This window comes from Netta rufina, assembly GCF_964035555.1.
Source record: "Netta rufina genome assembly, chromosome: 1".
Lineage (NCBI taxonomy): Eukaryota > Metazoa > Chordata > Aves > Anseriformes > Anatidae > Netta > Netta rufina.
The window spans coordinates 18259094-18286911 of NC_140123.1; the positions used below are offsets into that span (position 1 = coordinate 18259094).

Consider the following 27818-nt stretch of genomic DNA (forward strand, 5'->3'; position numbering starts at 1 on the left):
ACTTTCTGCACAGCCAAGGAGTAAACCACAGCCAGCCCCTTGCACCAAGCTGAACCTTCCAAATTATGCTCAAGCAAACTGGGAATGCGATACACTGAGAAATTGAGCAGATCTTGTGCTGAACGGGTTGAATAGACAATGCCATCCTGCTTATAGACTCTGTCAGTTCTATGAGGGAAGCTTTATTGAAATATATACAGGAAAGTGACACGGATCTGTTTCTCTAGAATGTTCTGTCAAGTAAATTTATCACATTTTATTGGAAAAATGAAACCTGAAGAACGCCGTTTCAGGCTGATATTTCTTCATAGGGTTTATTACATGCAAAATTCAGAAATGCAGCCCATTTTCTGCTGGGTGCCTGAAGAATTCTTTACAAACTTCAGTAGTAGGATACGAGTAGGCATTGCAATGGGCTGCCCAGGGAACTGGTTGAGTCACCATCCCTGGAGGTCTCTAAAAGATATTTAGATGTAGAGCTCAGTGATATGGTTTAGTGGAGGACTGGTTAGTGTTAGGTCAGAGGTTGGGCTCGGTGATCTTGGAGGTCTTTTCCAACCTGGCTGATTTTGTGCGTGACTAACGCTTACACACACGCTCTGCGCCTGTGAGTAGCGATGGCTTTGTGTCGTGCCGTGTGTACGCTCAGCCAGCTAGCAAGCCACAACCACAACATCGGCGCTTCATTCATCTCCTCTAACCACCTCCCTGGCACGCAGCCACGTCTGCACGAACACAGAAGGCACCGTGGGATGGCGCGAGGTAGATGGATTACTTCATCTCCACAGCAGCAACAGCGGGGTGGGAGGAAACACCCCCCGTTTTAGAACATGGGACGGAAACTGAGCTTTCCACCAACTCCGCCACAGGCTCCCTTTGCCGTCCTTGCCAAAGAGCTCTCCCAGCCCTGCTCCTCCGCCTGGGAAGACCAGGACAGCGAGGTACGAGCAGGCTCCGCTCACAGAGCTCTGGCTTGGTGGCAGCCGGGTGGGCATGGAGGACCACAAGCCCAGGCCGTGCTGCTGCCATGGCCAGGGGTGTTCATCATCACGGGGGGTGTTCATCACAGGGGTGTTCATCACGGGGGGCTTCATCACGGGGGGTTTCATCATGGAGGGGTTCATCACAGGGGGCTTCATCACGGAGCCTCCCCTCCAGCACTGAGGGGACGTGTGTGGGTGCCTGGGGGGCGGCACCGCGGCACCCACCGGCAGGTGCCGCCCGGCAGGAGGAGGAGGAGAAAGGAGGAGGAGGAGGAGGAAGAGGAAGAGGCGGCGGCTGGGCTCGGGGGCCAGGCGGGCTGAGGCCATGAGGCGGGCGGTGGCGGTGGGCGAGGTGGCGGCGACCTTGGCGGGGCGAGCCGCCCTCCGCCCCGCATGGCGGCCAGGTGGGTGCCCGGGGGGGGGACCGGGGAGAGGGGGGCGGTGGCAGCGGCCATGGCGGCGGCCCCGGGGCCGCCCATTGCCGGGGCCGGGCCGGCGTGCGGGTAAACACGGCCCTGCCCCCGGCGCCTCCCCGAGGTCGCCCGGCCGGCAGAGGAGGAGGAGGAGGAGGGAGCAGCTCGGTGGAGGTAGGAGACGGCGCCGTCCCTCAGCCCCGGGGGTCCCGGGGTGCCCCTGCTCCTCTCGGAGCCCCGGAGGGAATTAGAAAGTTGGTTCGTGTCCTCTGCTCGCCCCGCCGTCACCCTTTTTTTTTAATTATTATTTTTAATAAGTCAGGGCGGCGGGGGGCTTCTCTCCGCGCTTGTGGCTGTGCGGGCAGAGCCGCGGCAGGCGGCCACCTCAGAGAGCACCGCCTGAGCCACGGCCAGGTCCAGCCCAGCCTTTCCAGGTGCAGCTTCTTTTCAGAAAAAGGAAAATATAATAATGATTTCCATTCACCTGTGTGTTTTGGACTTGATTCTGCAGACAGGTATGAGTAACGTCGGGCATGTACGGCTGCGTTTGTGGCACCCTGACGTTATTCTGTAATGCCCTCGGGCGAGGAAACTCGGCTGCTGTGTGAGTGCAGCACCCACAGGCAGCAGCCGGGCCCGGCCGGCAGTCCTGTGCCTTTGGTAAGGCCAGGTAGCCCCCGTCAGATATTACTGCTGAAAGTTGGCTTCAGCACGTCAAGCCATCCCGCTAAGCATCAGGTCTCGCTTCTCCACCCAGAGAAGCGTTAAAGTGCTGCATCCTGCCCTCTTGGTCTGTGTTTGCACAGTGGAGCCGTGGTTCATAACTGGGGATCTTCGTGTTACACAACTAACAAGGTGCTTAAGAAAGTGCTGGGTGTACAGTCTTTTGATCTGGAAAAAAAAATAAACCATTCACGTCTGGGTTTGCAGAGTGCCGGGATGCTTCCTCCTCCACCGTCGCTTTGCCACCTGGCATGTGCCCATAGAGCAATCTTATGAGCTTACTGTCACCCTTCTTCTGGGACAGCATTAGAGAAAGCTTAACAAACTTCTTTTTTTTTTTTTCTTTTCTGTGTGAGGATGCTCTGAGATGAGATTCCACCTCGACAAAGTGTGAGGTAGTGAGCTGATCAGAATTCAAGTGTGCTGTCATTTTTAAGAGAATTTATCTTAGTCCAAAACAAGTTCACTGCTATGTTAGCATGCTTACATTACTTCTACAGGTAAATGTGCTTCCTCTGCCTTCTCCCTTCCCTTTCTTTTTCATTAATTAGAATTACTAGTGTTGAGAAATCAAAAACTTTCTTTTTTCTAGTGGAGGTAGTTGAACCAATCTCATCTCCCTACAAACCTTGCCATATTTATGGTTTCAGTCCAATGTGCCCATTTCACTGTTACTACTACACTAGACATCTATAGGACAGCAGTTACTCAGTGGTCATACAATAAACATTACCATTTTTGATCCTTTTAGAAAAGCAGCTATAATTTATGAGGTCCTGGTTGACAGAACTGCCCCCAAAATTTTTAGGCATCTCCAACTCGAAAAGCTTTAAAGAAATGTGGACTTATAAATGCAAAGAAAAGTGGAGTTTATTTAAGGTATGCAATTTAAAAACCAGCACTATTCAACTAGACAGAGCATGAAGGATTATCTAGACTTGACTCATCTGTGTATATTGTGCATTTTAGGCTGAACAGTGAGCTGAGTAACAGTCCACTGGAGTGATTTCACTGCTCGCTTTTCTGGATTGTACCAACTGTTTAAAATGTTATTGGTATTCTAGTGCTGTTTATTTTTTTGAAGGAAACTAAGCTAGCAGTTGATGAGACTTGAAAAGACTGGAGGCTCAGTTCAATATTTGATGAAACCATTTGCTTTTTAATTTTACATAGGTAAGTGAAAAACCTTATGAGATTTTCTTCACTGACATCTTACGTATCCTACACGTAGATGAAAATACTCCTTAAGCAAGCTGAAACAGGACAATTAAAAGACAACTTGAAGTGAAATGAGGAACTTGCTTGGCTCAGGTCAGTTTTTGTTGTATTCAGAAATGGCTACAGATTTAAAAAAAAGTACTCAGTGCTTGGTAGGAAGGGCACATGTCATTTAGGTTGATTTCGTATGTTAATGAGGTCACAATCTTGTTCAGTATTTTCTGCATCAGATCTGTGACTTCTGGCTTGAACGAATACTTTGGAAAAAATAATAATAGTGTAAAAAAAAAAAAAAACCCTACCCTAGAGTACTTCAAGTCTGTGTGGATTTTTCACTGCTTATGCTTTTCTTTTTTTTTAATTATAACAGATCCTAATCTGAATTGTCTAGCCTCCGTTACTAACCATGGATCTCAGCCTGTATTTTAATTAATTCTTAAAAGCTGAGCTACTTGAAAAAGAATGACAGTAGTAAAAGAGGTGGGGGTAGAGAGTTACAGTAATCAAAGGGAAGGCTGGAAATGGGATATGCCAGGTTATGGCGTAAAACTTACCTTTTTCCTGTTCTGTAAATATTATTCTGTTGCTTCTGCTGTTCGGTGAAGCAATGTCCCGCATGTAGCTAGGAAGTAGTGGATAGGGGTGGGTTTTTTGTTGTTGTTATTCGGGAGATATTTCCTCCTTCACTCATTTCCGTAGTGTTTGTTGCCATGGCAGCTGGCCAGTGGCCTTATTAGTGATGAAGGTGGTTGCACTTCTTTTTTCGTGTCTTGTGATACTGGAAACTATATCCGAGGTACCAGAAGAAACAGATGTTGTACATAGACTGTAGCGAACTGTTTCTGTGAAAAGACTGAAGTGTTTCAGTCCTTGGACTGAAGTTATCGTATAGTTATGTGTGATATTTCTTACTGTGTACTGCGCAGTTATGTTTAAAATGCCTCCCGTCTTCAAGCATGCTAAATATTTACAGTGAATGTACTACCACTGCCATATGTTTGAAGTGAGTAACCCATTAATTGAACAAGCCTCTTTTTTTTTTTATGCTTGAAAGAATTGACACTTACTGCTTTTTAGTCACTAATTTGTATGTTTGAAGTAGTGTATAAGAACAGCAGAGGTAAGATGGTGTAACAAGAAGTGGAGTCATTTTTCTTACCCCCTGCTCATTTCCAGTTAGCACGCAGATAGAAAATCAATTGTAATCTGCTCATAATTGCCTTCCTGCTAGAGTTATGAGGCATCTCTCAAATTTTCCTTCTCTTCCCCCTCCTCCTTTTACTTTTTTCCCCTCTCTCCATGTTTTTCCTCTACGTATCTTGTGGAATAGGCAGCTCTGCAGGGTTAGAGGGGGAAAATACCATATGGATGGTTTCCCCCTTAAAGCTCTGCATCTTTAAATACTGTTATGTAGCATCTTGAGACTGTGTCAAAAGGCATGTTCTGTGCCATGTTGTTTATTGATGAGCAGAAACTGACGAACGTTTTCATAACCCTGGGGCTTTCTGCTTAGATGAACTAGGCATTTCCCTTTTTTACCTGTTTTGGGATTGATTACTTAAGGCTGTATCACGTTTCTTGTGTGAAAAGGCTGGGCTTGCACTACCAAAAATTCAAACTGTATTTTGCTTAGCGTGAAGAGCTGGACTTGACACTTTGTCACTCTGCAAGGATGTTGTGCTCCCTGGTTAAGGAGTTGTTTCAGCTTTTTGGTAAACTCCAGCTCTACTCGTTCTTGTATCACAGCTGCAGAAGGAGAATGTTTTAAAAGACTGCTTGAATCTGCAGACTTGTGCATCTGTAGTCCCAGCTGGAAAGGTCCAGACAAGAACCTTTCTGAAGTTTGCCACAGGGAGAAAAGCAGCTCGCCCTCTGCAACTGCAGGATTCCTTCTGCCAGGCTCACTGCACAGTCACGCTCCAGACTACCTCTCCTGAGTGCCTGGCTGTGTTGGGGTTGCTTTTGCTTGATTTATGATACCAGTGTAACACTTGAAGATTTCTCATTCGTCATCCTCCTCCCTGGGAGGGAAGATGTCTGTTTATGTATACATGTAGGTAGATACAGATGCAGAACAGAATGCTAGACCATCCCCAGGGTCCTTTGTCCTTTAAATGTAGAAACATCATACACCCTCTGAAAATATAGTTCCCAACACCTTTGTTTTTAATCCAAAGTGATTTGGGTCTGAGTTCTTTCAGGATAAATAGGCATAAAACTTCAGCAAGATTGTACAAACTAAGAATGCATTCTCATAAAATAGTTTTATTGAGTCTGGATAGAGAGAAAAGTAAAGCTGTGCTCAGGAGGAGGGATTTTATTTATGTGGAAGTCGGTATTTTGAGAAAAGCAGGGAAAAGCGAGGAAGAGACAAAGCAAGACATGAAGTGGTCGGGAGTGAAGGAGAATTTAGTGGTCATTAGTAATCCTCCCAGAGAAAGAAATACAGCAATTTCTTTTGGTATGAAAGGAATGTCTTAGGAGGTGGTTGAAAGTTGCAGAGCGCTGCCAAAGATTGGGGAAGTTAGTGAAGCTGGAGGTGTTCAGCGGCACATGTGACACAAGTTACTGCAGATACCTGAAAAGCAGTCTGCTTGCTGCAAGTAGCTCAAGCTCCGAGGCTGGCAAGAGGCTGAAATCCTTGAGTGCTTTGGTAATTGACTAAAACTGTCATGATAGTTCCTGAAAGACCATTTCTGTGAGCCATCCTCCCATATGAGCTATAAAAAGTGATGTGTTAAGTTGAGAAATCAATGGATCAGTTCTTGAAGGAAAATGCCATGAAACTTTGAGATTTTGTGATGAGTTGAAAATTGCTGCTCTGCTGTCACTTGGTCCTTTTATCTTAGGACTAATTAAATCTGGTGGTTTTGGCTAAGAGAAGGGACAGATTGCAATTGCGCCAATAGAAATTACTTCCCTAGCTTCCTTTTGTTCTGCAAGTTTCTGTTTACACAAGTAGCTGGTATCTTTAAACCCTTGTCTCTCTGCGTTCCTAGTTATAACTGGTGCCCTGTCTCTGATAGGGCTCTGAATCCTTCGTCATCTGCGAAGTTATTTGACCCACGGAGTTACCTACTCCTTCCTGCACAAGGCATCGAAGCAGAGCCTCATCCTCAGTGAGATATTTACCTGGTAAAGTGCCATCGCTGCTTTTGTGGAGTTCTCCATCGAAGTGGAGGGTCTGAGGGCCTCACAGACTGCAACAACATCCCCTAAGGCCCTCCCCAGCTCAAAATGCTCAACCGAGTTATAAACCTGAGGTAATTTCTCCTTCAGCCATAATTCCAATACATACGGTTTGTCTTGCCAGACGCACCTCTGGAAATGGTTTCTCCTGGCTGGGGAAGGGCTGTGATTTACAAACGCCCAGGGCAGTGCACCTGGGTTCACGAGTCTCTATGGCAGCTGCTCCGGGGTTGTTGCTGCTCCCCTCGCCGGGCCGCCAGCTGAGCTGTGAGTTGGGCTCGCTGCTGTTCCCGGCGCTGTCGCGGTCGGATTGCAGTCTGGGCTTCCTGAAGCTGTTGCTGAGCTACAGCCCGCGCTGGCTGCTGTCAGATTAAAGTCAGAGTTTTCTGCTTCAGCTGCTGTTTCCCCAGCCGCTTGATCAGTTGTCTGGTAATAGCTTCTTATGGTAGCCATCGCGTGGAAAATAACACCTGATATCGTGTGTGCATTGGCAGAGCTTTCATCTGGTTCCAGCAAGAGGCTGTGTGGCTCACGAGTGTGGTGCCCACTAGCTGCAGCTTGATCTTAATTCCAAAACTCATTCAAAGTTGGGCTGTTTCTTCTGAACTCTGCCTTCTTCTCCAGATGGGCCATCCCTTGTGTTAGGAGTGGCACTTGGTAAGCTTCCTTTGCCCTTATAACTTAGGAGAAATTAAACTGTAGCTCCTCACAGAAATTGTGTGTGTTTGCATCGGGGAGCTGGGCAGCCAGCCTTTTTCCAAGACTCAGAGTAATTGCACTTTGGCTTTGTTAGTCCCGTGTGTGGCCTCCCCATAAGGTTCTGTTCAGCGTTTGGTGACGGGCCTGTGTCTGATTTGCTTCACAAAGCTGGCAGCTCCAAAGTTTCGTGAGGCCGTGGTAGCAGCCTGTAGCTCACACAGAGCACGAAACACCAGGCTCTGGAGTTTTTAGTTCCATCATGGCAGTACAGATGCACAGAGGTGGCTCTGGCTTCATTTCTCTGCTGATGAGAACCCCTCGCTGGGTTCAGAGGGTAGCACATTACAGATCAGTTACCTGGTGATGTGTACAAGAGGGACCTCAGGTGAGCAAACTCATTCATGAGACAACAAGTGTCATCATCTTAACGCTGATCTTTCTGCCCTCTGTGAGCAGAAAGCAGTCTGAATTGCTCATGTGCAGCTTGGAAGCACTCAGCGGTGTGCCTGGGGGAGCGCTGGAAGCAGATGCCTCCAGCAGGCATTGTGAGTAGAGTTCAGTTCATCTGCTGACAAGGAAGGCTTTTGTGGAAAGTGAAGCTCAAGATGACGTTGCAGAAATAGGTCCTAAGAAATAGGTCTTAGCAAGAACACAGCCAGCAGATGCACGGGGTGGTTGTCTGCCTCTTGTTGGCACTCAGGACATCACCCTTGGAGCGCCGTGCCCAGGTTTGGTCTCTGGAGGACGGGGGACGTGGACTGACTGGAGCAAATCCAGAAGGCAGCTCCAGGGATGTGCAGGGGGCTGAAATACCTCACATACGAGGAGAGGCTGGGAAACCTGAATTTCTGTGGCCTTGGTAAGAGAAAGCTCAGGAGTCTTACGGCTCTCTTCAGCTCTATAACCTGAGGGTGTGGAGAAGACAGAAATGCTCTGTGTAGAGGAATAGACCAGAAGGACAACAGCCAGCAGTCACAAGTCACAGTGAAGAAATTCTCGCTGGCCATAAAGAGAAACGTTCTCCCCATGAGAGCATTTAAACGCTTGGGTAGGTGCTTAGGGAGGCTGTGGGATATCCAGCCCTGGAAATTGACTGGAAGCTTGACTGGGAAAGGTGCCGAGTGACCTGCTGTAGTTGCCCTTGCTTTGAGTTTTGTGGGATTTGTTGAACTAGTTGACCTCTGGAGATCCCTTGCAAGCTAAATCATTTAATTTTAAAAGCAGCGTCACTCGGTGTATGAGGGTGGAACTCAGGAAAGGAAAATGTGAGCTTGGGGAGCCAAAAAGAATCAAAATGTATTAACTTTAATGATGGAATATGCACAGGTATTCACTCACAGGACAAAAATCTGGTTTGCTTTCCAACTTTAAAAATAAAATGATAAAGTGGGGACTAAACATAGAGGAAACCTGGTCTGCAATGTTCATTTCTAACTTAAAAGTTGCAACCTTCTGAGCTTAGAACAAGATGAATCTGCAACTTTGAAGTCCTACAAAGATTGTTTAAAATCACTACCAGATGGTTTGTCTCTTTCTGATATATTAGGTTATTAAACAAAAGTGGCCAAACTTTTATTAATATGTAAAATTAGGATTTCAAAGATTGGTGTCTGCAGCTTAGTGTGTGGAGTTCCTGGTCGGTTCTCCTGAGTTCTGGGATACGGCAATCTGAAGAAAATCCTTACCTAGATGACAGGTAATCGGATTGATCTCTGGGTAGTTATTTTCTCTTTATTTCTTTTTGAACTTGGATTTTCAGCTACAGTAACCTGCTTACTATATGATCTGGCTATTGTTACTACTTGTCAGCACTATTAAAAGATTCCCCAGAAAGCAGGGAAGAATTATATACCAAGTGTGTCTCAACAAACCACATTTGCTGTCTCTTTCTTAATTCTTTACTTTAAAAATCTGAGTAAAAAATCTGAACCTTAACATGTTGTTTTTGGCTTTTTCATCCCTGTAGAGAGTGAATTGTAAAGTTGAAAGTCTTGCAGAAAATCCGCTGCTGGCAGCTCCCTCGGAGAAGGCTCCAGTCCAAAATGACAACTGCAGCAGCGTGGTACAGGCAGAGGAATTGTCTCTCAAATAAGCATAGCCCTGTGAAGCCATTTAGGGCTACACAGAGTCCAACCAACACCTTGAACTCTGTCCAGGAACCCTGGAGATTAAGGAGCTCTCTTGCCAGCAGCATGACCTGAAACACAACCTGCCCGTGTCGCTAGACAGTTTGAGAAGCCTATTTTCCTCTGACACTCCTTTCAAACTCTTAATAATAGCATGGCACAGATAAAAGATGTTAGGTTGACTAGCGAAGTCTCTGAAATTTGTATTTAAATGAAGACAATACTTTTTTTTTTTTTTTCCCCACTTAACCATGTTAGTTTTGTTAGCGGATTTTCTTCTGACAGAACAAATTTGAATAAAAGTACTTTGCTAAGCATGACGGCGTACACTTTGTACAGTTGTAGGCATTGTCTGGCCGCCCAATATTGTCACAAGGAAAGTTAATTAGACAGTTCAGATTTTCACGTTCAGAAAGCACCCAGACAGCGTGACTCATTCTGGAAGTGGGAAGAGATCGAATCCAACGTGTACCGCAGGAAACTCCTCTCTCCTCTCCACAGGGATTTGTTTGTCGGTGTCTCTGCCTCAATTCACGAGTAAATAAATCAAAATAAGGAAGGAATGAAACGATGTCCTCTGGCAATGACCTTAAACTAATTGTCGTCATCCAGTTTGTGGCAGAAACCTGCATGTTCCATGCTGCCCTGGTGTGGATGGGAGCAGCTGATCAGCAGCCACCCTGCTGCGTGGCAGGGGGCTTTCGACATCGTGGTTTGCAATCAGGAGGAGAAACTGACTGGTAGAGCTGGAAGGCGCAGGTTGGAAGCTGCTTTTCTTGGTTTCCTTTAGCAAGCTGTGTAAAAGTAGGATAGACCCTTATGTGGCTACAGATTAGAATTTGGTAACCGCTGGCAGGTGATTTTTCTGTCATTTTTTTTAAAGGATTTTTAATCTGGGTAATTTCCTTAATAACAACATATTCTTGCATCACCAAAAAGAGCAGAAATAAATACAAGATACTAGATTACAGTGCATTTCTAAAGAAAGCTTCTGAACTTACCCTCAGCACTAGTGGCAGCTGTTGTATTTTTCCATGATATTTGCATTTTTTGAAGAGGGGAAATAAAAAAAATCCCTTCCCTCAGGAGACTGTAACTGAGGGAACAATCCTAAAGCAAGGTCCACAGGGTTGGTGGGTCTTACTCATGGCTGTATCTGAACAGGGAGTGAAAGGATCCTCTTCTACAGGCATAGTTAAGAAATTAAACCTTGAATGGCCAAACAGTGGGAATGGTGAAATTACATCTGCATCCCATAAAGGAGAACACTTTCCTGATACAGTTTGGATTGCTCTTGTGTATCTGTTTCCCCGAAACACCTAGAATTTCTGGTCACCTGACTTACTCTTCTTGGAAGCAGGACTTCTGTGGCTGTGCCGTGTGTGTGTGCAAGCACTGGTTTATTTATGCAGATGTGGTCATGTGTGATGTGGTTGTGGGATCTCATCCATGTCCCTAAATCCCTGACGGGAGGGTGCAGAGAGGCCGGAGCCAGGCTCTGCTCAGTGGTGCCCAGTGCCAGGACAGGAGGCCATGGGCACAGCCGGGCACCCAGGAGGCTCCCTCTGAGCACCAGGCAGCACTGCTGTGCTGGGCGGGTGAGGGAGCCCTGGCACAGGCTGCCCAGAGAGGCTGTGGGGTGACTGCAGTGTCTCTGCTCTGTGCTTTCTGCTCAGTTGGCTGGTCGGGCTCGAGCCCGTCGGCCTCCTTAAGCAGGCAGCAGTATTTGGGGGCAGCTGCATGTGGGCACTAAGTCATCTCATGGCAAACAGCCTGTGGTCACGGCCTTTGTCTACCCACAGATGAGGAAAGACTGCAGCTGTTCATCTGCATGGTCAGCAAAGAAGTAATTGCTACTTCTGGAAAAGAAAAAGCTTAAGTTTTTGCTCTTCTCTTTAAAACATATTAGAGGATGTGATGAATTGAGCAACAGCTTGCTCAAGTCTTGCATGCTGTCAATACTGGTGATCTAATAGACTTACACTGGGAACTCATTGACCTCTTAGGATGATGGCCTGGTGGAAAGCGCATCCCTGCCTTGTTAAAATTAAAGGATAACTACAGGCATCTTTGGTTGTCTTTCCACGATTGAAGTAACTCTTTGCCGCTCAGCTTTTTTCATTTGAAAGTGGTTTTATTTATATTCCTATGGAGAAATCACATTGCACTTTAAAATGCAATTGATACTTTAAAAATATTTGTTTTGCAGGCTAGCTATTTTCTCTAGGCAGAGCATTACTCATCTTTATCATAACATCGGTTGTGTTCCTGAATTCTAGGGGGTCTTTACTGGCCGGTTAGTTCTCTGTGTGGCTGTAAGAGTGGCGGTGGTTTTTTTGTTTGTTTGTTTTGTGGCCATGTGTAGATAGCGTCTAGAGTACCACTTCAGCATTTCTCCAAACTAAGCATCCTTCTCTCTGAGTGCTGAGCTTGAGACGCTTGGCATCACTCAAGACACAGACTGGTGAAGAGGAATTCCTGCTGCATTTCGTAGCATCGTACCATAGGATGGCTCGGGTTGGAAGGGACCTGACAGACCATCCCGTTCCAGCCCCCTGCCACGAGCAGGGATGCCACCCACTCGATCAGGTTGCTCCAAGTCCCATCCAGCCTGGTCTTGAACACCTATTTCCACCTCATTGTTTGGAATAAAAGCATTTCCCTTGCAGCTTCCAAGTACAGCAGTGAACGTAGGATATTTTGCAATGGCACAGCAGTGAGCTTTGTCTTAGCATACAACCTTTGTCTCAGTTTCATAAATGCAGTGTTATGTGCTTGATTTAACTTGTTCAGTTTCTTGCAAATACATCAGTTATTACTGGAGACTTAGCATAAAGTTCTACAATAAAAGATAACGAAATGCATTGGTAGGCAAATCACCTAATTGCTGCAACCGTAGCCCGGGAGTTACGGAGTGACCAATCTGTATGCTTCCATGCAATCACTTTTTTTTTTTTTTAAAGGCTTTGTCTCTGTGCTTGAAATGTCAAGGCTTGTATGAAAGCAGCAGCTCTTCTCTCTAGGCAGTCCGGATTTCCTAGGTGCTCCAGCTCTGTCTGCCGTGGTCCCTCAGATCCTCCCAAGGAGGGGACTCTTCCCTTCCCACCCCTCTCCCAGCCGAGGCTGCACCCCTACAGCATCCTACCCCTGGCTCTGTGCCCTCCTCGACTCTCCTCCTGCCTCTGAGTCCGAGTTATCCCCCCAGCTCCACCCAGCTCACGATTTTGGGCTAGCCTGCTGCTCAGCCAAGTGGCGTCAGAGACCCAATGAGCGCTGTGAGCTGTGGGATCTGTGGGAGCCACAAGAAGTAGGTGTTGGGAGCTTCCCCCTCTTGAAAGGTCAGAAGTTTGAAGAGCTGCCATATGCTGTAGTTTGGCGACGGGGTTTAACTTCGTGACTCTTTGTATTTTAAATGAGGTGAGAGGAGGTTGCTGAGCTAGTCAAGTTATGGGATTTGCAGGTTTTAGCGAAGAAGTAGAGCTCTTTGTTCGTTTGCGCTGTGTACTTTCAAGTGATTCTATTGTAGCCCGTCACAGATGTGACAGGAGATCCACATTGTTTCTTACTGAGGTTTCTTTGTTGACCCCCTCAATCCCAGTAGGAAGCCTAGTGTACTGGTTAAAACCTTAATATGAATGCTGTGCTGTCATTGCAAACATGATTTAATGGGATGATCTGACATTTTGTAAACCTTCGGCAGCACAGCTTCTTTCAGGGGCGAGCCGAGAGAATTCTTCGAGTCCAGGCAGCTGGTTCACGGAGCTGACATCATGCAAAAAATGTTTTCTTAATTCACGCAACTGCAGCTTGTTAGAAAACTTTATGCAAATGAAACAATATAGCACAAGTCTTGAGATTGTCCTGAGTTTAGTCACAGTCAGGGCAGCAGCGTGGCCTTAGCACGAAGATTTACCAGCAGCCGACGCTCGGACCTGGTGCCCACAAGACACGAGGTTGGAGTATGGGAAGTTGTTTTGTGGTGTAGGGTTTCTCTGTTTGTTTTGTGTGGTTTGTTTGTTTGTTTTTGTTATACTTATCGCTACTGCAGAAGACCTTGAGGGGACCCGTCTTAGCAAATAAACTTCCAGAACTTACACCCTTATTTTGAAGGTAGGTTTTCAAGCCCGATCATATTCTTGTCCTAGCTGTGTGTGTGGAGCCATAAGGACACCACTTCTGTGCTGGGAAGTTCTCAGTTTGCATGTAAATGGTGGCTCACATGCCCTCTGCCAAAACAGGCATTTCTGGTGTCACGGAAGAAGTGCCTGGCTCTAATCAGGGAGATATTAAACTAATGACTACCAAGTGATCCTGCTTGCTTTTAAGGGCAGATCTTGGGCATAGGGGAAGTGGACTGGCTTCTTATTTTGCCTACAGAAGTTTTAACATGCTTAACGTTATCCAATACCGGCGACTGAGGTAGTCTAAATACCACAGCAGGGACTGATTAGCTTTTTCAGATCACTGCTTTTATTCGCTGTTTGCAAAGAGGCTTAATCCAGTGCTGGAGATCAGGCTTCCCACTGTGCTCGTGGGTAGCTTTCCCTCAGTCTTTGTGTTCATGGTGGCAGAAATTAGTGAGGAGTCTCCTCCTGCCGCTGACTCAAAAGCCCCAAAATAGTGGTGCTGGCTGTTGTTCTCGGGAGTGGTTAGTGGACAGTGCAGAGGAACTAAACTTGGGGGTCCCGATCTTCAGTTTCGTATCTGGACGTGTGGTAAAGTCATCAGGTGGTAGCGTGATGGAGTGTGGTTTCGTTTACTGCCTTGAATCGCTAACATCCACATAAAGCTCTGGGAAATCACCCAGAGAGGCCTAACAAACCTGTTCACGTTCGTTACTTCTTCTAAATCGCAGCTGAAGTTTCCCGGCAGGTCGCCTGTCTTCCCAAGCAGAGGAGGAGGACAGCTGACCCTGTGGTTTTCAGTCGTGCTTTCAGCCACATACAGATGCTGAAGTTCAGAAAATTTGCTCTTCTAGCAGTCATTCAGGTGAATGTTTGCAAATGTCGAATCCCTGCAAGGCTGCGTGCTTCTCTGCACTGAGCTGCCTGTGCTGAGGTTACCAGCCATGGCAGCTTCTGATTTGGAAGGCCGTATGACTCTGCTTTTTTAATCAGACATCAAACCTTGCTGCTGTTGTAGGGCCTATTGGATTGGAAACATTGGGCAGTGCAGGGAGCAGGACTGGAGTTTGGGTTTGGGTTATCATTGTGGCTTACCTCAGTCAAAATAAAAACAAGAGAAGCCGGCTATTGCCTAGCTCCTGACTTCTGTTCAAGTATTTCATCACTGCAAAGGAGCAGAAAGATCTTGACATCCAGAACAGGCCTGTGAAATAACAGGGAGAGAAGTCCTGTTACAAACAGGAGCGGTGCCAGAACAAAAGGGTGCTTCTTGATGCCTTTCTGTCAAGTGCCCTAATGTTTCACTGCCATTGCATAAAAATGTGCATTATTGCATGTATTAATATTATGTGAGTTTAGTTTAATCAGTTTTGCCTTCTGCTGAAACTGAAATATACCCACAAGTACTGTTATAGCTGTGTATAAATGCAAATTTATTACACTTAGTGACTGATGCACAAAAGTGTCAGGAAAATCAGAAAGCGGTTTCTGAATACATTTCAGTGCCTAGTGTGGGCTCCTTTCATAGCTCCTTGCACAATGTACCGATATGATTAATTTTGCTAACAAGAGAAGGGGAACACGCATAGTTACTGATGGATTTATTTCACCTCAATATTTTTCCTTAAAAAAAACTTTTAGTTTCCGTGATGGGAGAGATTATATTCCTTGGGAGTGATTTTTTTTTTTTTTAATTTCATAGGAACTCACAACTTTTACTACTTAAAAAATAATTCCTTTTCTTTGTTTCATGAATTAGAAACAATGAGGAGAAGCCGAAGTCTGCCCAAGCCAGGTGTTTCTTGTTGGCAGCCTGCTCCCTAATGACTCTGGCTCTCATACAGCAGCTGCCTGCTAGTCTCTTTTGTATGGCCTATTGTTGCTGCATACCCCTCGTTAATACACATGCTGCCCGGGGCAGACCCTGCGAATGACATCAACTTGCTTATCTTAGAAACCTCCAAACCTGATGCAGGGTGGGGAGGTTGCCTTGCATCTGCCCGGCCAACTAATTGTGAGCGCTGCGGGTTGTGATTGGCTCCTCTTCCGCTCAGTAATAGGTTAAGCAAAGACATTGCGGGTCCATCTGTTCATCCATTCATTGTTCTGCTCGCTAGCCTGAAGTCTGCAGCTGAAATCGTGTTAAGGAGTTGCTTCTGGAACAGCTACAAGAAACCAATGTCTGTGTGTTTCCCAGCGAACGTAAGTATACGGGCTTCTCTCTGCAGCAATGGGACGCTTCGCCTTTCTGATGTTCCAGCAGGTCAGTTTGTGCTCCGACAACGTAGCTAGCGTCTGGGTCAGATGAGGTTTGCACACTTTGGGTACCTCTTAAAAAAAAAAAAAAAAAAATATATATATATATATATATATATATATATACATGAAGACTAAGTATATTAAAGAGTCATCTTCTAGCTCAGTGCATTCTGTTAAGGAACTTTTAAAAGCAGTAGAAACAGTGCGTTTGCAAGAACCTGAAAATGGTAGGCAGTACCCATCCATAGAACAAATTTCCTTCTGGCCCTTTGAGGAGAAGGGAAGGTTTCAACCTTGAGTTACGGGTCTTGACGTTCTTTTTGCAAGTAGGCTATTGCTTATTTTAATTTCTGAGAGGTAGAAAACGCTTTTAAAAGAAGAAAGAAAACTTTTTTTGTTTTGTACCGTACAATGGGTAAGTTTTTCTGTTTGTGAAAATAGGAAGAGCTCCATTGTGAGCTGTGCAGAGATACTGTATTGTGAGAGCGTTAGGATATTCTCAGGTGGGAACGTGTTCCATTCAAAGCTTTTGTGCTTTGAAAGCTATTCATAAGTGTGTCAAATCTAGCACAGTTATTTTTATAAAGTTTCTAATCTGTTTTATGTTTTGAGTTCAGATGTTAGGCTGAAGAACAAGCGCTATATACGCCATGAGCCTGTGTTCCAAGGATCCTGTAGAGAAAAAAAAAAACAAAAAAACAAAGACCTTCATATATGAGTTGGGAGGGAAAGAGAGCGTATAAAAGGGTTAAAAAGAGGTTTGCATTTCTACCACATGCCCTATTGTGTGAACATATGCATGAGTCTATTGAAAGTTTTCAGAAGATGGGCAGGCCACCAGTTGCTGGTCTCCTGCAGTTCCAGTAGACATCTGTTGCCCCAGAGCATTAACCAATCTGTTCAATGGGACATCCTTCCTTTGTTGGGTAGAATGATGCAGACAACAGCACTCGCTGAAATACAATGGTAATTAAATACATAGAAACTACAGCAGTAGGTATTTATTACATATTCATTATTTTATTTGCATTGTTGCAGTATCTTTACGATTTGAGTAACACACGTTCATTTTTTCTTTCCTGATCAGCTATGCACTTCTTTGTGACAAGTGATTACAGTGTTCCAACAAACTGTGATTTCAATATTTCCCATTTTCTTTTTAGAAGATTTAGAAAAAAACCTCCTGTGTGAAAACAAGATGATCTATTTCACTGTAGAATGCATCTTCAGAAACTCATGAATTCTTTTGAGAATACACAATTTCTGGTACTTTGCCACAAGACATGCCATTTGCTCCTTGTTATTTTCCTCCATGAACGAAATTTGCATTAAACTACTTTTCTTATGTTCAGTTGTAAGTGAATAATATTCAGAATATGCATTAAAAGATTAGATGATCTCTTTGCCCACATTCCTCTGAGAAATAGAAATACTCTGTGAATTAATGAGTTGATTGTTGTTAACAGCTAGTGGAGAACAGTGGATGAAAATGGAAATGAAAAAGGAATGCAATTCTACAATGTAATAGCACAGTTCTCATCCAACGTATTACATTTATGCTTCATACATGACTCAATAGTACAATATTTTGGGCCATTATCAGTGAATCTAGCATGAGATGCTCTGGTTTCAAACAGGCTGTAGTTTGTTCTTAAAAGTTACATTGTTGTAACTATAATGAAATTGGTAACCCCCAATTTGGTTGTTGTTTTTTTTTTTCTTTACGCGTAAAAGCATGTTATGTTACTCAGAATAACCAAAAGTTGCAGGCTTTTCTTGACACGAGTTTTTTTGGCTGATTTGTTTGCTTGTTTGGCACTCAGTCAAGTCAGAACTCGTAGTGGATGTTTTTGTTATCTATATTGCATTGTATCAGCACGCATACTTCAAAACCTTATGTGCATAATGAGAGTTCCTTGTAAATAAAGAGTGTAAGGAGTTCTTCGTATCTGATGTTACTCCTTGAATAAATGTGACCTTTTCTGTTGTTTTTTTTTTTTTTTTTTTTTGACCTTCATTGTGCTATATCTAGGTACACTAGTGCTTGAATGAATTTGAATTCCAAATAAACAGATTCTGGCATATTGCTCCTCGCTAACCAGGTCAAGATAAAATAATCAACTCCAGCAGCATTTAACAGTGGCGTCTGATTTTCATGGTTCTAATGGAGGCTCTTGTAAGGGACATCACCTTGGGAGCTCCCAAGGCCAGCATTTCAGAGAGATGCTGCTGACCACAAATACAGTGTGCAAAGTTCACGGATGTTGCAAAAATTGGTCGGAAAACAAGTACAGTTTGCATGCAGGGTATAGGCCAAATGCCAGGAATAGCACAGTGCTTGTTAAGCACAACTATTTCAGAAATCTTCAGTTTGGGATTTGCAGTGGATGCCTCGTCTTAACTACCCTTGAGAGACTGGGGAGACTTAAAGCAGATGCGTGCTGGGGGGGTGATACATACATTCCCAACAATGCATGGAGCTCAACTTGTGGTCACTTTTTGTATGTAGTTGATGTGCAAATCATCTCAACTATGCTCCGTATTAGGTCTGATCTTCGGATATATTCATATGCCAATGAGGTTATTTAATCACACTGGAGGGTGTTATGACTGTAGTTGCTGTGAGGCACTCAAATTTCAGCGAAGAAGGAATTGGAAAACGACTTAAGTGTTATTTTAACACTAAGCAAACAAAATCCTCCTGGTGATTGAGGCACTTCAAGATTTCTTTATGCCATGCTGTTAATATCCAACCTCATCCCCCCCACACTTCCAAGGGGGGGGGAGAGAAGGAAAAACAAAACCCAGCCTCTCTCTCCTCCTAGCTGAGTGCTAAAATGACATTTCACAGTACACGGATTTAGGCAGCAACCCATTATCCGAGCGCATTCTGCGGCGGCGGTACATGAGCCAGCTCAACTTTTCAGTGTTGCCCATTAACTGGACTTCCTCGAGTCAGAGCAGATTGCGGCTGGGGAACAATGATGTCGGGCCTTCCAGATTGGTTTGGCAGCTGCATTGTTCTCCGAGGGGAAACCAGACGCACTTAAGTCCCACTCTTTTTCATGGGCTTTTGTTCATACCAAATTATTCTTTTGCCGCGCTAGTATTCATGATGGTATGTTAAAGGAGCGCATCCTAGCAACTAAGGGCTTGTTGCTTAGCAGCCTTGCTTCCAATAGGTTTTCCTTGTTTGAGTTTTTTGTTGTTGTTGTTGTTTTTTTGGGAGGGGGGTCAGTCCTATGAAGGCCACACCGTTGGGTTTTCTAACTGTATCCTTTTATTGGGATATCTCTGTGATTTGTTACTAGCACTGTGCTATCGAGTGCATTACATTAGTTACTAAATCACTGGTTGGAAAGGTTCATCTCTTAATTTCTTGTTGTGTTTGATCTGTGGTATGGCTAGAAATCCTAAAACTTCAAGTTAAGGGAACGTAATGTTCCTTGATATTCTGTTTGGGAGAATGTTGTGGCCTTACTCCCTTCTAATAGCCAGATCAAAATAAAACTTCAAAGTAGAATATTTTTAGTGGTCCGTCTTAACCAGATTATGGCACTGGATACAGAAATGCTTCTGGTGATTTTTTTTATGTATTATAACTAAAAACTCTCAGGTAAACTTTTTTTATTCAGTTAATGAAATCTCCACCCCAGCAATGATATCTTAGCATTAAGTGCCTATGGGATGCTCTGTGATTAAATCAGGGGCCGGTTTCCTTGGTTGATTCCCTTTAGTCTTAAGGCCAGCCTGGATGAATTGCTCATGTGCACCCAGATCTTTATCCCTAGAAGAGGAACGTACGCTGTATTTAAAAAAACACTGGGTTATTCTTAAATGCTCTCCTGTAAGGGAATAGGAGAGTTAATGTACTTGCTGTCAGAGATGTTGGCTCTTTGTGGGATGTATCAGTAACTTGTATTAGAGTAGATCAAGGGATTCTGCTTAGCATAATGTTTTTTTCTCAATATAACTTCTTTAATGAAGTTTGTGTCTGTACTGTGTTTGTCAAGTTCAAGTGAAATCCCTTGAGTCTATATCTTACTCTTATATTCTGCCTTGTAAGATGAAGTGTGAACAATCTCTTTGTTTCATAGTCTTCCCTTGGTGTTTTTTTATTATTATTTTATCGTAACCTTGCAGCACAATTGCTTCATATTGACCGTTGTCACTTACGAGAAGTCTTTTACATTTTTGGTTGAAGCAGTTAGTAAAAATTCCCATCTAAATTCTTCTAAAAGAACAAAATACGGGAAAGAGGTTGCAAGCTATCTTTAGAAGTATAGATTGTGGAAGTAATCTTTGTGATGAAATGGGCAGCTAACTTCTGTATAACTGTTATACGAAATACCTCCAGAAAAACTGGTGCAGCAAATGTACAAAGTCCAGAAAACTGCAACTTTTTTTTTTCCGTTCTTCCTATGTGACTTATTTCGATATATTTAGTTTGATCCAGCAAAAGGCTTGCACGAGTCAAGTCCAAGAGTTGAAATTAGCATTTAATTTTGTTGCCGTACTGGCTTGATGAATAGCCTGGTGTGATCAGTGCAAGGATTTCCATTGGCTTTATTGGCCATTAGATCAATCCATGCCTCTACATCCTATATATGTTAGTAATGCAGTACTCTGAGAGCAATTAGCCTTTCTTCACTTAATTATCACTTTATGAAAGAGTTCAGAAATAGCTTGAGTGTATTTAGTTTAACCGATAGTGTATTTTAGGGCCAATAAGTTTCTTATTTTTATGTTACTAATAACTTTTGTTTATGGTAGTGTCTTCTATTTGCCTAATAAGCCAGGTAATCTAGTATTATGCTAATTTCTATTCAACAGAGAATCTAAGCTACTTAGTTTAAAAAGTTTTTATAGTACTTGTACAGATGCATTTTTTTGTTGTTGTTGCAGTTTTGTCTATAGTTAGAAGAAATACCTGGGTACCTTTAGCTCTTGATGAATTCCGAGTTACAGTAAAAAAAAGCTTGTTTGGTTTACTATTCTTTCATTAAACTATTTATTTTCATAAACTATATAAACTTTCCTATTCTTTCACATTTCTAGAAATGATTAAGTAAAAGCATTTCATACATTCGGAAAACAGTTGTTAGTCAGCTTACCTACATTTATTCCTTATTAATTTTTGTTGTTGTTTTTTCCCAAAAAAGTTTTCCATATTTAAAAAATAAGTCATATTTCGTTTCTGGGAGACAGTAAGTGCAGTTCCAAGGAAGCAGGAAGAAAATACAAAACAAGTAAGATGTGTAACCAGTTGCAACATTTTTGTTCTCTCTTCAGGAATACGGAACACTTTATATTCAGGAATACAAGAAAAACAGCAAAGTGGAGTCAAGTACATGCAGCAGCTTCATGGGCTTGAAGGATCACCTGGGGCATGACTTAGGCCATCTTTATGTGGGGAGCACTGGCACACAAATAAATGCAATTGTACCTTGGTCGATGGCGGAGAAGCCAACGATGGATAAGGTTAATTCTAGGAAAGAAGATGTAGTCAAGGAGGCATCTGAAGAGACTTCAGGAAGCTCCAGTTGTGACTCTGAAGAAAGCACAAATTCTGATAATGATTCAGAGAAACTGAATAATTCTGCATCAGAATCACATTTATTGCCTAAGACTCACCGACAGCTGTGCCGATCTCCTTGCTTAGAGCCTCATATTCTAAAAAGAAATGAAATCTTGCAAGACTTTAGGATAGAAGAGGCTCAGATAGTACCGAAGGAAGTCAAAAAGCCCCCTGATGTGGTGAAAGAATATCAAACCAAACTGGAGTTTGCACTTAAGTTGGGTTACTCTGAAGAGCAGGTTCAACTTGTACTAAATAAACTTGGTACTGATGCTTTAATAAACGATATTTTGGGAGAACTTGTCAAACTTGGGAATAAAACTGAGACTGATCAGTCTGTAACTAATGCTAACACTAGTGTAATGCGTGAAGCGTCTTCCATAGAGTCTCAGAGGTCAGAATCTCCGCTGCAGGAGGATGTGACGGAGGATGGTGACAACCTGAGGCCAATAGTTATTGATGGCAGCAATGTTGCAATGAGGTATGTGACCATGAAGCTTTTCCTTTTGTTTTTAAATGGAAACAGAATTACCTTGTCCAATTCAAGCACTGATGTTCTGTATAATTGCCTAAAACTGTGTGCAGGTTCTTTTGCAAGCTTCTTCCTCAACCACACACTGTGCTGATCTTGTAATCAGGCTAGAGGTCTGTAAGAGTTCAGTGGTTTGTACTTGCTGTTAAAATAACCGTAGGTTAACTATGTCAATCTCCCTGTGTACACAGCTATCAAATCTCTCCTTCCCACTGCCAGTCTAATAGTTAATTAACTTCTGATATAGTTAAAAAAAAATCCTTATTAGGCACCATTGCTACGAGTAATTGCTGTATCCGGTTACTTACAAGAGGTCAAAGCAAAGATTCTTTAAGATCATAAAACAGTAAGTGACTTAGAAGAGAGTGGTTTAAGGGATACTTTTCCCAGTAGGTTCATGTGATAAGTGATCTATCTGTAAAATCTGAGTGTTGGTTATCAGATTTGGAGCTAGGCTATACTGTTGTTAAATTCTGAGATAACTGCATCTTTAGACTTTCACTGACGTGCCTTTGGGAGATGCACCTACCTGCAGCATTCACCCATGCTGACCCCACTCGTCTAGGTGCACAGCAAGAGACTTGTCTGGGGGGAGGCAGGAGGTTCGTGTTTCCTCAGTGATTAGAGAGAAGGAAATGGCAGAGATTCTCAGAGATGGTTTTTACAGCTATGTAAATGATTAAGTGACAAATTGATTAGTAACTAATTAGGTAATTCATAGGGATTATCTGATTACTGGCAGCACAGTTTAGAAGGACATTTTTAGTCTCCTAACGAACTGATGTGGTTATATTAACATAGCAATAAAAGCTGGTGCGAGACTCTTCTGGGATAAAGGCTGTAGGTCGCTAGTGGGGTTTCCCAGGGCTCCATTTTAGGGCCGTTTCTCTTTAATGTTTTCATAAATGACTTGGATGCAGGACTTGAAGGTGTTTTGAGTAAGCTTGCAGGTGCTACTAAATTGGGAGGAGCTGCTGACTCCATTGAAGGTAGAGAGGCCTTGCAGAGACATCTTGACAAATGAGAGAACTGGGCGATCACCGACAGTGTGAAGTTTAACAAGAGCAAGAGATGGATTCTGTGCATGGGATGGAGCAACCCTGCCTGTACGTACAGGCTTGGGGACAAAAGGGATTTGGGTGTTTTGGTCAACAGCAAATTGAATGAGCCAGCAGTGTGTCCTGGTAGCCAGGGGAGCATGAAGCTAGCCAGTCGACGGGAGGGATTGTCCCACTCTGCTCTGTGCTGGTGCCGCCTCACCCTCAAGTACTGCGAGCCGTTTTGGGGCACCGCAATACAAGAAGGACATAAAACTATTAGAGAGCATCCAAAGGAGGACTACAAAGATGGTGAAGGGTCCAGAGACATATGAGGAGTGGCTGAGGCCCCTTGGTTTGCTCAGCCCAGAGCAGAGCAGGCTGAGGGGAGGCCTCATGGCGGCCTGCAGCTCCCTCACGAGGGGAGCGGAGGGGCAGGCGCTGAGCTCTGCTCTCTGGGGACAGCGACAGGACCCGAGGGAACGGCATGGAGCTGGGACAGGGGAGGGTCAGGCTGGGGGTTAGGGAAAGGGTCTGCACCCAGAGGGTGCTCGGGCACTGGGACAGGCTCCCCAGGGCAGTGGTCACAACACCGAGCCTGAAGGAGTTCAAGAGGCATTTGGTTAATGCTCACAGATGTCTGGTGTGATTTTTGAGTGCTCCTGCGTGGAACCAGGAGTTTGAGTCAATGGTCCTTGTGGGACCCTTCCAACTCAGGATATTCTGTGATTCTGTAGTGCTTCTTTCTAAATGGGGCATTCCTAGTTTTTTCTATGTGATGAGTCATTCGTAGTCTTGTTCAACTTGACTTGTAAAGCAGTTATGTCCAGTCGAACAAACGCTATTCTGATGCTAAAATGGATTTGAACTGCCTTTTACAGAAATCCAAAACACTTGTGCATTAGTTCAAACGTGATGCCTGAACTTAGGTGCAACTACTCCCATTAACTGCACCCAACAGATTCCAGTAGCTCCAGATCAGTCACTTTTTCCTGATGTTTATTCAACTATTACCTGAAGTAATAAGGCTATGACTTACTATTCTCCTTGACTGCCTACATAAAATGGGCCAAATGTGAGTCCATCCTATGCATGCTATGGGGCCTTAAAATAGAAAAACTATTATATTAACTGATTTAGTCTATACCTAAGAACCCAATTAACAGCTCTTTACTTCTTTTTCACCAACTTTATATGATAGAATCATTGAGTTTGGAAGGGACTTCTTGAGGTTTTCCAGTCCGGTCCCCTGCACAGAGCAGTGTCAATTCTAGGCCATGTCCAGTTGGGTTTCAGATGTGTTTAAGGGTGGAGATTCCACGTGTTCTCTGGGCCAGTGTTTGAATGCCCTCACTATAAGGAAGTTGTTTTTCTTTTCTTTTCTTTTCTTTTTTTTTATGTTTCGACAAAATTTCTTGTATTTTTGTTAGTACTCATTGCCTATTGTACTGTCACTGGTCACCACTGAGAAGTCTGTTTCAGTTGTCTTTATTCTTTCCCTGTAAAGTATTTATACATATGGATAAGATCTCCCCGAGCCTTCTGTTCACCAGTCCCAGCTCTGTCAGCCTCTCCTGGTGTGACAGATGCTCCAGTCCCTTAATTATCTTTGTTGCCATTCACTGGGCTTGCTCCAGTATGCCCATATCTATTCTTATACGGGGGAGCCCAGCACTGAACCCAGCACACCAGATGTGTCTCGCAAGGACTAAGCAGAGAAGGATCACCTCCCTCAACCTGCTGGCAACACTTTTCCTAAATGCAGCCAAGGACTCTGATGGTCTTCCATGCTACAAAGGCACGCTGCTGGCTCATGGCCAGCTTGGTGCACACCAGAAGCCCCAGAGTCATTCTTCTCAGAGTTGCTTTTATACTTGGTGGCCCCCAGTCTGTACTGATGTCTGGGGTTATTCCTTCCCAGCTGTAGGATTGGCGTTTCTGTGTGTTGAACTTGCTGAGGTTCCTGTTGGCCCATTTCTCTACCAGTCCTCAGGAACATCCATGCTCACCAGGACCTTTCAGAGGTTACCAAGAGTGGCCTCGCAGTGTCATCGGCCAGCGCTGCTGAGTGCATCCTGTCAGGACCCAGTGGTTTGGGAATGTCCAGTTGAAGTGTTCCCTGAGCTCTGCCAAAGAGAAGCCTTCCTTGCTCCAGACTTTCCTTGGACCAAGATTCCTGAAGGCAAATCTTTCCAGTAAAGACCAAGGTAAAGAAAGCATTGAGTACCTTCAGCTTTTTCACATCTTTTGTCACAAGGTACTTGCCTCTTCTCCCCAGGGCCATATCCCATGGGATTCTTCTAAACAGGGTAGAGTCTGCTCTCCTGAAGTCCAGGGTTGTGATCCTGCTTTTTCCATTGCTAATTTCTTCAAAGGCCCTGAACACTACTCAGGTCACTGCAGCCAAGGCTGCCCCTGACCTTCACATCCCTGACCAGTTCTTGTTTGTAAGTATGAGATCCAGCAAGGTTCCCATGTTGGTTCCTTAGTCAGCAGTGTTAAGAAGTTATCAATGCACTCTAGAAACTTCTGGGTTGCTCATGCCTTGTGCAGTTCTGGCCAGCCTGATGGCAAAGACATTTTTGTTCTGCTTTGTTCAGCCAGTTGGCAAAGATGTGCTTTTTCTGCTTGGGCAGGCAGATTCCATCTTCAGCTAGAGATCAGTCCTTGATTATGGAAGAAGGTCCCATGTTTGTGAAAATGTGTGCACCTGTTGCTGACACTAGCCATGCGGCCAGTTGTTTACCTGCAGAATGGGTCCTCTCCCTTTTGAGAAAATAGCTAATAGGTACTTAACATACTTGAAGGAGTTCAGCTTTTTCCCACTGCTTTGAATGTTGTTGGTTTGTATATAAGATACAGGAATTCTCCTGCAGCTCAGATGATCTTACTCAAATTTCTGTATCTCTGTATGTCCAGGGTACTGTTATGAGTACCTAACACCTGTGAACTGGCACAGTCTTTTTTCTTTCCTCTTTGCTTTTCCAAGCTGCTGCCAACTAGCCCACTTTGGAGCTGCAAGCAGGAAAAGCAAGACAATAGCTAGTCTAGGGGGTTTTCTCTTATGTTCTGACAGGAATGGGTAGGCTGAGCTATATTCTTACCCCTCTGTTGTCATAAGACATGGACATAATGATTTCCTATTATAATTACTCTAAATAAGGACTGCTTGCTTTCCTTTAAGGGATCAGTTTGGTGTAAAGGGGATGGAGGGAGGTGTTCTGATGAAGGATGAGGTGAGCAGTGCCCGATAATACAAATGGGGTGAGACAGCTGTCCTCTTCTGGAAGCATCAGAGACTGCATGCAGCTCTGTCTCCATTTCGTGTCTAGGGACGTGGTTGCACAACACATCCAGGGAGGGACACGGGGTGGCTTCCTGTCAGTGAGAGGTGAGCCTGAAAGTGATGCTCCCCTCCCTGCATCTCATCTAGTGACAGCACAGCTGCAAGCTGAGTTGATTCAGCTTCCCTTCTGACTTCTTTTTCTCCTAAATTAGGGTTATTTTTTCCATTAGACCTGTAAATGAAGCCAGATGTCTTGGTGGTTGGGCGAACTACTAGGTCTGAAACAAAGGAGGAAGGACTTGCCTGATTATGTGGCTGGATGTTCGTATTTGTGTAGCTGGTTGCGTAAAGCCAAGTGATGGTGGGTAGATTTGTGAGTCCCTTGGGGATAAAGGGCAGCATAGATCCAGGTTTGGGCCAGAATAACTCACTCTGGCTGGTCTAGGTGCCGGTCTGGTCTGGTGGCTGCTCCAGACAAGCTGCTTTAGCAAGCTTGCTAACCCTCTCTTACTGCAGTGGGCTTCCAGTCATTCACTAATGCTTGGAAAATCTTCCTTACGCTTTGAGGTGGCATTGCTTGTCATTCGTGCCTTGAACCAAGAACAGTTGGTAAGATGCATTGTGTGTCTTTCATATTGTAATGCTCCAATACTGTCTAAAGAATTGCTTGAAGTGTAAAAACAAAGCAATCTTCCCCCCCCTTTTAAATCACAAACACACACTCTTTTCTTAGAAAAATCTTACAGATGAGACTGACTCGTGTGTGCATGTCCCTAAATTTAAAATCAGACCTGAAGAGTAGGCTGGATAATCCCCTAGAGCAGGTGTAGAGCTCTTGCTGTACGTTTACTACAACTGAGAGTGAGGCTGGACTGCGGGGTAGAAACCTGGGATTCACTCATACTGTACCTGTGCAGTGATGTACGCTGGCACTGCAGAGAGCTGTGTAGATGTGATCATGCTGTAGAATAGTGCTCTAGTTTGTATGCATTGTAATGCACAACTGTAATTTAGAGTTTTAGTCCACAAGAGTACGAATAGCATTTGTTCACTGTATAGAAATTCACTCAGCACCTTACTTAGCGCAAACTGCACAGCAGGTACTATACAGATGACACGTTTCAGTCCACAGTAGTTCTGTATCCTCATCTGAACCTTTAAGCTAACCTAAATTTGTCATTTACTTAACAGAGGTAGACAAAGGAAGGTAATCTTTGCCCATCTAACTACCGATCATCAGCTCTTCACCCCCGTGTCCGCTGTCTCTCCTGGATCCACTTTTTGTGCATCCCAGGCTGCCTTGTCTGGAGTGGAAGGGAGAAGGTCCTGTTTCTCCATGAGGTGGCAGAGACAAGGGTTTGAAGGGTTTTTGCCCCTTCCTTTTAAGGCTCTACCGCAGAGCTTCAGAGAGTTCCTTCTGAAGAGAGAAAATATGCTGCAGCATATTTGACACAGTCCTTTTCCTTTGCTTGTCCTTTTCAAGGATAAGGCTGGGACTCTGAAAATTGCCTAAAATTAGTTACTGCTGTGATGCTTCTCTTTGCTGGAATCAAAGTCAGCCTTTTGCCAGCAAGAGTACAGGGTAAGGAACAGTGTTGTTAGTTACAAAGACGATTGCAAAACCTTCACTGTGTAATTTATGTGCTTCTGT

At 44.2% G+C, this 27818-nt stretch overlaps 1 protein-coding gene across 2 annotated transcripts in view; it reads left to right on the forward strand.

Annotated features, from left to right (window-relative positions):
* Nucleotides 1-1318: 1318 nt before the first annotated feature.
* The window catches only part of ZC3H12C (zinc finger CCCH-type containing 12C), a gene marked incomplete at its 3' end in the record, with an annotated part of 40142 nt that continues 13642 nt past the window's right edge, over nt 1319-27818 (forward strand). The window contains exons 1-2 of one of the 2 annotated variants that reach the window (XM_084306189.1): nt 1319-1387; nt 21027-21793. In XM_084306189.1, coding sequence (XP_084162315.1) covers nt 21099-21793 — 695 coding nt within the window. In that variant the 5' untranslated portion in view covers nt 1319-1387; nt 21027-21098. Of the gene's footprint in view, nt 1388-1541; nt 1571-21026; nt 21794-27818 lie in introns of those variants that run through there. The other variant, XM_084306190.1, reaches the window with a different exon arrangement.